At 38.4% G+C, this 12,253-nt stretch overlaps 1 protein-coding gene across 1 annotated transcript in view; it reads right to left on the bottom strand.

Moving 5' to 3' along the window:
* Positions 1-12,253, bottom strand: part of CCDC38 (coiled-coil domain containing 38) — a 36,008-nt gene that overhangs the window by 19,696 nt on the left and 4,059 nt on the right. Inside the window, exons 2-7 of the mRNA XM_019641681.1 lie at positions 10,550-10,603; positions 7,840-7,937; positions 6,280-6,445; positions 3,885-3,949; positions 1,542-1,705; positions 1,348-1,428 (exon numbers count right to left, since the gene is read on the bottom strand). Coding sequence (XP_019497226.1) covers positions 1,348-1,428; positions 1,542-1,705; positions 3,885-3,949; positions 6,280-6,445; positions 7,840-7,937; positions 10,550-10,589 — 614 coding nt within the window. The 5' untranslated portion in view covers positions 10,590-10,603. The remainder of the gene's footprint in view (positions 1-1,347; positions 1,429-1,541; positions 1,706-3,884; positions 3,950-6,279; positions 6,446-7,839; positions 7,938-10,549; positions 10,604-12,253) is intronic.

Raw genomic sequence — 12,253 nt, 5'->3', positions numbered from 1 at the left:
CTCATCTACCACCACTTTCTTTTTAAATTGAAAGCCTCTCAGATGTGCTACTAAAAACAGGGTGAAAATACCTAGAATGACACCACTTCCGAGCAAAAACTTCAGAACCAGCTCCCTTTCCCTTTGGAAACAGATTTCCGGCCCTGCCTGCAATGGCGGGCCTCCAGGGCCATCTCTAGCTCAGAGAGAGAGAAGAGGGAAGTAAATAGCAGGGGCCTGCATCCCTTGCTCTATTCTCAGCTTGTTTTCCATTACCTTTTGCACCTTGCTAAGATAATGAGACACGTAAATAATCCGCAAATTCTCTTCAGCAAGGCTGTTTGGAGGATTTAACTGGGTGGCCATTGTGCATGAATACAGTACTTTGTGCAAACATAGAGGCTACTGTTCTAGTTCCATAAGTAGAACAGAGTCATCTAATTACATTATGGAGTCAAGGAGGAAAAGGAAGTCTCTATCTTCTAGACTCCCAACATAAAAGAGGCTTCTATAGCCAGAATGTGCTTGAAACATACATTTTGTTAATAACAATTGGTTTCAGAGAAACTACCATCCAGTTTATTTGCTGCATTTTAGACAAGGCTGTTGTCCTCCTCCTCAAAAAAGTCTAACAGGTAAGTCTAGAATTTGGTTTTAGAGGAGAGCTAAACATCAAGTCCTCAAAAAGAAAAAACAAGTTTTAGCATGACTTGATATCAAGATTGCAGTGTTTCCCAGATCATAAAATTACTGCCCAAGGATGACGACAGAAGGAAGCTTCTTTAGACATTTAAAATGAGATCAAGTGAGATATACTTGACCATAGAAGATAATATCCAGATTTGGAAAAAAAAAAAAGAGTAGCAGGTGGTACAATAATTTTATCTCAGCTTTTCCTCCTGTACTTTTGTCATTATGGACCCCAGTTTTTAATATCAATGCTAGGTTGAACTAAGCAACCTATAAGTAAAAATATAAATAATACTGCCAATTATAATTGCAAGATGATTGCGAAATGAATCCCCATTGCAAAGATGTTAAAATGTGGGGAGAAATGTGCCTTAAAAAGAAAGAAAAAGGACACTTAGAAAATAATTTGTTTACTCCTGACATCGGTTTGCTTCTTTTTAACTAATTTCTTGGCTTCTGTGATGACAAGTTTGAGAAACTTCTCAGCCAGAGATCACTGTACCGTCCTGATACCCAGGCAGGAATGATCCTTGAGAGACAGATTACCCTTTTAAAAATGTGGTCATACTGATGAAATCATCAGCTGATAATGATTATTCTCTTAGGTCTTGCCAGGCACAAATAAGTTTCAATGGGGTGTGGACAGTTGATAAGGAAAAGATGGCGCCCTGTCCTCACCTTTTCACTGCCTGTACCTCCATACTCGCTTTCTTTAGCTCTGCAGTCATTTGGAGTTTGTTTATAGTCTCTTGTGCTGCACTGAAAAGTAACAGAGATTTGTTAGTATGTTTTGTGTTGTGTTGTACTCTGAGAAACTAAGAAGAAGAAAGAAGGAGGTAAAAAGCGATTTGTCCAGAATGAAAAAAACGAACATTTTAAGGGCATCTGCAGATCTCTGGTCATTTTCTCGAAGGAACTCTTCAAAGGCAATTGCATCTTCTTGGAGCTTTGTTTCTGCTTTCAGGAGTTGCCGTTCCTTTGTTGCTATGTATTTATCAAACTTTGAGATTGTATTTCTTTTGGTTGACAGAGCATACTAGGAATATTGAGAACAGAAGTGCATTGAGAACATGATTCCACATTTCTAGTACATTTCAACGGTCTCATAATAAAGGGGAGGAAAACTTGCATTGTACGTGATCATGTGTATTAGGAAAAATGGTATGCCCAAATTTGGGAGCCATGGCCTTTATTTCATGAAGAAATTTTATTTGGGGGATAATTAGATGGGAGACTAATTCCTCTCTTTCACTTTTATAAAGAAGTTCAATATTGTTCCAAAATGGCTGTGCCCCACAAATAAAAAATAGCTACATATTGCCATATTGCTCCAAAGAGCAGGTCCACCTGATATTACCCAGCGTCCCTCCAATACTTTCCGAGCATTGGAAAACTGGGCTGTCTGCAGCCAAGGAGGCTTCTCCCATAGGACGTACCCAGGGAGAATCCGGTTCCCACGCTGCTGTGCCAGTGACTCCTGCCCGCAAGCCAGCCCATGGGTGGGAGTGTTTAGCCTCAAAGAGCCCCATTCAAGTCCCCGAATCCAACTTTGACATCAAGCATCTGTATTTTTTAGTACAGAATATAAGAATGCACTTGGGTTTTTAATACTATGCATGGAAAATAAACTATAAACAAACAAAGCCACATACATTATAAATGAACTAAAAATATGTAAAGGAGATAATTTTAAAGAAACACAACCAATAGTTAGATACTCCAAGTTTCTAACAAAAATATATTTCATGTACTACTTTATTCGCCAAGTATTTTTTGAGTGTGTACTGTGTGCCAGGACTGTTTGAAGTGTTATTAATAGAGCAATGAATGAAATAAATAAAATTGCTTTCATGGGGTATACATTCTAGTGCAGGTGGGAGTTGAATAAAGGGGAATAAGGACTCCAGTGGGCAAGCGCAGGGGTTGCCATTATGATAGCCAAGGAAAGCCTCCCTGATATGGTGAAAATTAAACTGGAAGGAAGTAGGGAGCAAACCATGTGGATATCTGAGGGAAGAATGTTCCTCCCAGAAGGAAGAGCCTCCTGTGCAAAGGCCCTGAGGCAACAGCATGGCTTGTGTGTCCCAAGGCCAGTGTGGCTGGAGCAGATGGAGCAAGGGGAGAGGGGTAAGAATGAGGAGAGAGAGAGAGAGAGAGAGAGAGAGAGAGAGAGAGAGAGAGAGAGAGAGAGAAAGCGAGCTGGGCACCAGATAAGTCATCAGTGGTCTTTAGAGAGAGGCATGTGTGAGAATACACTCCTACTGCTGTGTGGAGAACAGACTATAGGAAGCAAAAGTGAAAACAGGAGACCAGTGTTTAGAAGTTATAACAACAATTCATGCCAGAGATATGAGTCAAGTGGATTACACAGTGACAGCAGTGACAGTCATGAAAAATAGTGTGATTGTGGAAAAAAATATATATATCTGAAAGTATATTTGGATGTAGGTTGTAAGAAGATAGAGTTGAGGATAACTCCTGTATTTTTGGCCTAAGCAACTGGAAAAATGGAACTACTATTTACAGAGCTAGGGAGCACTGCACGAGATGCAGGTTTTCAGGGGAAGGGAAGGGTACAGCAGGGGCAAAGTTTTAAAAATGTAAAATCTGAGGTGTCTGTTGAGCATCTAAGTGGAGATATTAAGAACTGTAGTTGCATTTGTGAGTCTGGAGTTCAGGGGACAGGGCCAGGCTAGAGAAATAAATTTGGAAGTTGTTAATATGGAAGTGGAATTTGAAGCCATGGACCTAGAGGAGGAGGGCAGGTGGAGCACAGGGCGAGGAGTGAGCCCTGAGGCATTCCGTCATTTAGAGATCAGGGAGAAGGGGAACCAGAAAACTGTAAAGCAGTGAGCAGCCAGTGATGTGGACGACCCAAGAGATGGAGTGGGTCCTGGAAATGAGCTGAAGAAAGTGTTTCAAGAAAGAGGAGGTGATCAAATGGGTCAACTGCTGCTGAAAGGTAAGTAAAAGGGAGACTGTGAGATGACAATTCAAGCTTGGCAATAGAAAGGCAGGTCATTGGTAACCTTGACAAAAGTGGGGCTGGTGGAACGATGAGGAAGGACCAAAGCCCGACTGAGGTGGGTTTAGGAGAGGATAGGAAGGGCAGTAGATCTGGGGTAATGGAAAAATAAAACGTCAAGGTGAAAATTTGGCAGCGCTATGCAAGAAGTCTTCTATTTGGCTAATGGGAGAAAAAGTATTTTTACTACCTCAAGCAGAAACCTGTTTCTTTGGTCATTAATGAATTCCTGGACAGTCTTTTTTGTGTCTGCACCTTTAAAGAAAATTGAAATTGATTTAGATTTAGTTCATTATCTCTCAAAGATGTATAAAATCAAAGCTATGCAATTAAATTATTGCATACCGTATGTATGGACTTAAAAACTAATTTAATAAGAGTAACTACCACTTACTTTGTGTCCATAAATTCCAGGAATTTTATTAGAGAATTTAAATACGTGATTTTATTTAATCCTCACAATAACCCCAGTCAGGTACTTATTACTATCCCCATCCTGTATGTGAGGCCCTGAAGCTCAGAGGTGTCAAGATACCTGCCCAAGATCACACAGCTAACAAGTGGAAGGAGGGGCAATGACTCCTAAGCCTGTGCTAAATAAGACTAAACTGTTTTAAATCTTCACTTTTTGGCCAATCTAGACATAAAATTGAACTCTTTAGGCACAGTGTATTCGGGGATCACAAACCGAATTTATGGCAGGAAAGGAAAATATGTCAACCAGCTTACCACCTAGCAATAGAAAATACCAAAAATTCCTTTCGTGGTGCCTTTGTTTTGGAGAAATTACATATAGTCTACATTTCAATAATGTTCGCTTTGTGAAAAACCAACAGAATGTGCTACCAAATTAAATCTTTTAATAAAAATGTAAATGGAAGTAGAAATAAAGTAGTATTTCCCAAATAGCCAGGAGCCTGTGCTGCACCAGGAAGCCCACAGTCTTCCGGGGACTGTACCCTGCCCTTACCGCTCACTAGCTGTGGGAACGTAAGTAACCTATGTACCCTCTCCAAGCCTTAGTTTCCTCATCTGTAAAATGAAGATAATAATTGTGGTGGATTGTATTGTTCTAAAATATTTGCTGCCCCACTCTGTGAGAAGATTATTGCTACTCCCCACTGGCCCCACTCCGTTGACGTCAGGTTTGACCACTAACTTCCTCTGGCCCATGGAGTGGGAGTGGAAGCGACCTATGTTTCTCCCATTAGGAAGCTTCCAGAGCCACCACCTGGTTCTCTCACTCTCCTTCTGCCGTAACTCCAGCAAAGCCCCAGACGGGGGCTGTTCCTTCAGTGCTGGACTCAGTGAAAACAACAAAGTTGACAAGTGAATGAGGAAAGAAAGCTCTGTTGTTGTAAGACACTCAAATTTAGGAGTGGTTTATTACTATAGTGTAAATTAGCCCAAGTGGATATATTACTATTACTTTCTCTACCTTATAGTGGTATTGTGAGAAGGAAATGAGGAAAACACATACTAATTTCTTAATAATGGTTATCTATTATTATTTCAAAAATACAATGGGAATGGGTAATCACTTAATTTTTCACTAATAATAGTAATAATGATTATTATAATCATTAATTATAGTTCTGTGAGAGTGGGTAACAAACAAGCAACTTTGGAGTCAGACAGGCGTTGATTTGAATTCTGCACCCACTTAGTGACTTTGAATAAGTGACTCAACTTCACTGAGCCATTTTCATCAGATAGACAGGAGGCAAAAACATCTAACAGCATTTTGTTGGGGATTAAATAAAATAAGATACGTGAAAGTAATAAGCACCTACTTAGCACAGTTATCTTTTTAATATATTTTTAAATACCTTTTGTTACAGAAATCATCAACATTCATAAAAGTAGTCATTTAATGAATTGCCTCCCTCCCTTCCCCACTTCCTTCCTTCCATTTTTCTTTCCTTCCTTTTTAATTTAAAACTTTGGACAAGACTCATTTGGGGGGAGGATTATATAACTCGAACATCCCAGCATTAATCACTCTAACCTCATTAGCTTCAAACTGCTTTCTATCTCATTTGTAGGCACTCCTTGATCTCATAAGTAGGAAATACCCCTGACATTTTGATTACCAAGCTGCCCTCTTTCATACAGCAATAATTAATAGCTTGTAGTACTTTAGCATATTGCCTTCATCGACCATTAAAACAGGTTGTGCTTTTGCAACAACAGACAAACTAATTTAACTCTATTAGCTTCTTGATGCTGGATATATGAGTTGGATGGCCCGGACAAGCAAGACTTGTATTTAGAAAGTTTCTATAGTTCTACATCTTGAACTGAATTTAAATGGCCAGAGCCACGACCTTTAATACTATATCATTTTGGTAGTGACTTCCTTCCTTAGAGCCATGAAAATGAGTAATAGTCTATATCTTGGGAAAGTATGATTTCTTATTTAAAAGAGACTTTCTCCCAACTCTCAACCCTCATTTACAAAGACCACCCGCTCCCCCACCATATTGAGACAGCACACTTTCTTACCTCCAGAAAAGCTACCAAATCTGATATTAATAGTAAATATTCAAAACGATGTTCTTAAACAAACAGTAATTTCTACTTACCTTCTGTTAACCTGAGAATAAGAGTGGGATCTAGCTCAAATTTTTCAAGTGAGTCACCAGCTGTGTCAGAGTAGAATACTATTTGGCTCAGGTGTGAACGACTCTTCATTCGGGACGAGAAAGTAGACTTTTGGTGGACTTTCATGCTGCGGTTCAAAAAATTTTCCTGCCCAAGTGAAGAAGTTTAAAAGGATTTCTAATATGCCAAAATAATGTTGCCTTAAAAGCGATCATGTGTAAAACATAGCATGTGCAGCAGGTGTTTTTCTCATTGCTAATACATTAAAACAAGCAACCTCAAGTTCTTGTCTTGGAAGATCTGTGTTTAGTTTTCAGTTCCTTCTCATATAAAGCTAAGCACAAACGTAAAAACATGCAACCTTTATTAAAGATGTACATAACAAATACGAGACTGGAAAATGTTGCTCTGGCTTTGTTGTCACAATTTTATCTTGCCCAAAATGCAGGAAACTTGAAAATTCCACTGATTTGAAAAGCATAGAGTGATCCTGTGAAATTGAAAACTTGAGAGGAAATGGACTTCCCCAGTAGACATAAAAAAAAAAATCAGCCTTCTGACTTCGTGAAACTTATCTCAGTTTAATTTTGGATACTCTTAATCAAACTGTTGAACTCATGTGTAAAACTATCACCCTATAGATGAACCAGTTATGGAGCATTTCTGGATATTTTCCTCATTCTTTTGAAAAAATCCTGCAATCAACCATTACTTCTAGGCATAAGGAAAGAAAACCTCATGAAATGTGAGCAATGCAATGTAAGTAGCGAGATGAACTGTAAGGCACAGCTGGGAAGTTAACCTCATGGCTGATTTAGCTTCATACCAAATAGTTCTGAAATGACACCCTCTCTTCCACTTCTTCCTTCCCCGAGCCCCCTCCCCAATACATACATATACAGTCTCTTATCTGTATCTCCCTGGCAAATTTTGACTTGTTCTTAATTCTGTTCCTGTTATCTCCTCAGTGGACTCTCGGCGCGCATACGCGTATATAATTAAAAGGAAATGAAAACATGCGCGCGCACGCGCGCACACACACACACACACACAACCACCACCGTCCTTTTCCACTTCTTGCCAATAATCACTTTCTCTAGATTTCCTTTGTATGCTTCTATTACTATATTTCATTAACCTCAAGATGACATTTATTGTAAGATACACTATTATTTTATGCACTGCCAATTATGTATAGCATCCCATCTCTATAAACTGGATCCCAATTTCAGGAATGAGAAAATGCATGAAAATGTGAGTGTTAAAATCAATGAAGGGAGGGTGTACCATACGTGGTCACAGCAGATTGTAGTGGCGTGTCTGTCTTTCCCCAGTAGGGCGTGATCATCAGGTCCCTACCATGGGCTGGGTGCTTACCCCACGTGGTGGGTGTTTACACCATCCCCCAGCACAGTGTGTGGCACATGCCTTATCATCTGACTCCATGTCTAAACTCAGCAAAATTCAAAATTCATAAAAGTGATGGAGAAGTGGGTATGTTTCTAACATTAATCGGGATTGGGGTTTTAATAAAACCTTACCTTTTTCTTTGTCATTTCATCTTCTTTGTCAAGAAAGAGATCTTTAAAAAAGACCCTATATGGCCTCTCCTTTTTGAGGGAGTCATCTTTTACTTTATCTGTTAAGAAAAAAGAAAAGGAAGAAGGAAAAACTTCTGCCATCCCTCCTCTGTTGACCCGATGGCAAGGCTCCCACCAGCCAGGGTAGAGTAAGTGGGACATGTGGGTCTCCAGGCGGAGGATGCAGTTAGCCTTGCGTCCCCATCTGAGGTAGGGATAAAGAGCCTAGGTCTAGGGGAGGAGCCACAGGCCATCTGTTTCCCATGGCACTTAGCGTAGTGCTTAGCGATTCATGGGGACTGATTCTACATTTGTTGCGTAAATAGATAAGGGGACCTGTTACAAGATAGTGGGATCATGTCTTGAGATACTAACATGTTGATTCTCCCCACCACTTCAGATATACCCGCCTATATATAGGTATATACCCTTAACACTATCATTCTCGCCACAGTAGACACAGTCAATACCCTCAGTCTAGACTAGAGTCTTAAAAGACAAAGATGATAACAAGTATGGCAAGAATGTGGAGGAATTGGACCCTCACACACTGCTGGTGGGAATGCAAAACGGCACAGCCACTTTGGAAAGTAGCCTGGCACCTCTTCAAAAAGTTGAACATAGAGGTGCCATATGATCCAGCCATTCTACTCCCAGGTATATATCCAAGAGAAATGGTAACACTCGTTCACACAAAAACTTGTACATGAGTGTTTATAGCGGTAGCTTAGCTTTAGCTCCCTCACTGTTCTTAACAAAGTAATATAAATCCTTTAATAAAAAAGGGATCATTCAATACATACTAGTCTACTATATGAATCTTATATTGTTTTCAGTTAGCAATATATTTAGGTGTTCTTTTTACATATATATATATATATATATATATATTTAAAATTATATATTACATATATATATATATATATGTAATATATAATTTTTAAAAATAGCTATCTAGCATCCCAGCATCCCATTCTTTGGATGTATCATATTTTATATAACCAATCCCATTCCAATGGACATTATAGTTGATTCCAGCCTTTTCCTATTATAAACCATATTGTGATGAATATTCTTGTACACATCTTTAATCACGCATGCAGATATGCCTGTAGAATAAATTGCCAACAAGGCCCTATGTTAGGCAAAATGATTTCTGCTGATTGACATGACCAAGGCCACCTTAAGAAACAAGTTGCTCTCAGTGACTGATGGTTCAGGGCCCTATCATTTGATAGGAGTGTTCTTACATAGATAAGTAAGCCTATTAAGTTGTCTAATGCTTTGGAATATATGGCTCTTAACAAGCAGGTGTCACTTAGCTACAAGCCATCTGTGTTCCTGGAGGCTGTATGTATTAAGCCTCCATCCCTTTTTGGGTGTGGAGATCTACCTTTTTGCTGACACCTTAATTTCCCTTGATAAACTGTTTGTTTAATTCTGGCGTTCTCAGCTTCTCTCCTCAGTCTCTTGGCCTGTCTTCCTTCAGAGGTCAGTTTCAGTATACATTGGGAAATTTTCCAACACCTTATTTAAAAGCTTTTTAAAAATCTGGTGGTCCACCAGTACCCATTCTCCCTTCTCCTACAGGAATACAGCCCTTCATTCTAGCTTGGCATATGGGCACCCAGAGTAAAGACTGTATTTTTCAACCTCCCGTGGAGCTAGATGTAGCCATATGGCTAAATTCTGGACAAGGGGATGTCAGGGGAAGTGGTGAGTGCAACTTTAGGTAGTGTCCTAAAAGGAAGAGACATGCTTCTCCCCTCCCTTTTCTCCTTCTTGCTGGCAGGAATATGGGTGTGATCACTGGTGCAGAAGCAGCCACTTTGGATCAAGAATATAGGCCAGCAAAGAGCTAGAAGAAGCCTGGGCCCCTCATGTGAGCCTCCATATAGGCCCTGGAATGCTTATGTCCAGACTTTGTTACCTAAGTGAGAAATAAACTTCTATCATGTTTAAGCCACTGTTATTTTATATTTTCTGTCAGTTGCAGCCAAACTTTCTAATTCTAAATATTGATAGGGCCAAATTTCCTTTAAAGACAATTCCTATAGAGAACCTGTTACCCATAACAAATTCTTGGTGTTATCCAATTTTTAAATCTTTGTCAAATTTATAAGTGGAAAAAAAAGTTATTCTTGTACATTGACAAATACTAACTCCTTGTATAGTTGTAAAGAAGTGGGAGAATAAGGAGAGAAAGGGCGGTAAAGGACAGGAGAGGACAGATTCTGACGAAGTGTAGTTAGTTATTCATGTCCTTTATTATGACAAATAATCGATTTTTTTAAAAACCTTAAAACTTCATTTCAGATTAATTACTAAACTAAATAATATACATAATATATCATTTAACATTCAAATAATATATCAGTGGAGAAAGTATTAGTTCAACCTTATTTTTTTTTAATTGTTTTATGTGTCAACAGACTCTAGCAGTCAAGCTAAATATGATGGTTTAATGCTCCTCTAATTTGAAGATTTTTCTTTTGGGAATTAAAAAGTAGAAGAGAACCTTCTCAGTGGGTAGTTAATAAACTCTTCACATAGAGAGACCATGTCTGATGTTTACTGCATAGTATTCTCCTTTTCTTACTCTCCCAACTTACTGTGGAGACTGACTATGCTAGGCACAAAGCAAGAACTCATGGATTGATTTCTTCTTTACCTTCAGGGGTCAATGGCATCGGTGAAAAATGTGGTGACATTTTGTCTCCTGGCCCTGTCCAAAGAAAAGAAAATACATTTAAAATTTTTCTGTGAGCATTGCATAAAGTCACTAAATTCAACTGCCAGTGACCCCCCAAATAGGCTTTATGGATGTTAATTTAAAAGCACACACAAAGTTTTTGAGCCAGCATTTCTACTTCTAGGAACTTATCTCAAGAAAATGATCAGATCAGTGGACAAAAAAGTATGTACAATAATGTTGGTTGCAGTGTTATTTAATAAATAGTTGATTAAATATATAACTATGGTATACCCATAAAATGAATTGCCATGGGGCCCCTTAAAACTATGCTGTTGTCACAATTTACTGCTGTTTACTATGTAAGTAAAAAACAAAATATTTTAAAAGGGAATAGTGTGAATTAAAAAAGAAAAGCATGCCAAATCAGAGAGGCATTTGAAAAATTGTTCACCAAACATTAATAATGGTTATCTCTGATTTAGAGCAATCTCTCTTTTCATTTTTATCAGGTTTGGGATTAGGGATAGGTGAGTGAAGCACTCACCTAAGCTGCAAAATTCAAGAAGTGCCCTGAAAAACTCAGTTATCAACATAAATAGCATATAAATAGAATTAAAAACTTTTTTCAAAATTACTGCAAGAAAAAAGTGAAATGTCAAAAATTTAAATATAGATAGGATCTGACTCTGCACTTATTTGGCCCTCAGAGTGAGTGTCTCACTTGCCACACTCTCGTCCCAGACCACAGATCTTGTTTTTATTTAAAATTTTGATATGTTATTCATTATGGGGTTTTTTGCATTAACATTTATTTTTTTAAACAGTGAATAAAAATTATATTTCAATTCCTTTTTGTCTCTCCCTTACATTTTGCATGCAAGGCAAGTGCCTTACTTGCCTCACTCTAATCCTTGTCTTGAATTTTTATACTTTTTTGTATCATTCCTTGTATCATTTTTACAATGAAAAAAGTAACAATGGTATTTTCATTTTTTGGGGGGTAGAACGATATTCAGGAATTTATATAAAAAGGTGTGCCCACCACAGGAACAATGAAACAAAACATCTGATGTCGGCCTGCTCATTTAAATTTATGCCTCAGTAGTATCAAAGAGCCATGCTTAAGAGCTAAGTGTCCCAGGAGCACTGCAGCAGGCAACTAAGAACACAGACTTCGTAGTGGACAAGCCTGTTGGTATGGCATTTACAGGTGTGTGAGCAAGCTCATTTAACATTCAACAAATATTTATTGAGTACCTACTATATGCCAGTCACTGGTCTAGGTGCTGGAGACAGGACAATTAAAAAATAAGACACTCACACACACACAAAGGACAAAAACATGTACGTATATTATCTCATTAGTGTGTGATTTTACTCTCAGTAATTATAAAAATAAAGATGAAAAAGAGAAAATAAATTATGCTAATGCTTATAAAAGAGAAAAAAAAACTACAGCATTGATATTCTACTTTTTCAGATTACTGAAGATTTTTTCACAAGCATTAGGTTTATTCTGACAGGTGGGAAAGAAGAAGGCTGATGAAAACTTGATGACCATCTGCTGGGTTGCTATATAAAGATTTGTAGAAGATTTCCTTAAGTTTCCGCTTTGTAATTGTCCCCACCCCTAAGGTTCTGCTCTCCTCTCTCTTGTTATACTTCTGTTCCTTCAATCTT

The sequence above is a fragment of the Hipposideros armiger genome, unplaced genomic scaffold (assembly GCF_001890085.2).
Source record: "Hipposideros armiger isolate ML-2016 unplaced genomic scaffold, ASM189008v1 scaffold_63, whole genome shotgun sequence".
Taxonomy (NCBI): Eukaryota; Metazoa; Chordata; class Mammalia; order Chiroptera; family Hipposideridae; genus Hipposideros; species Hipposideros armiger.
This window is presented reverse-complemented; position numbering and strand designations above follow the sequence as displayed.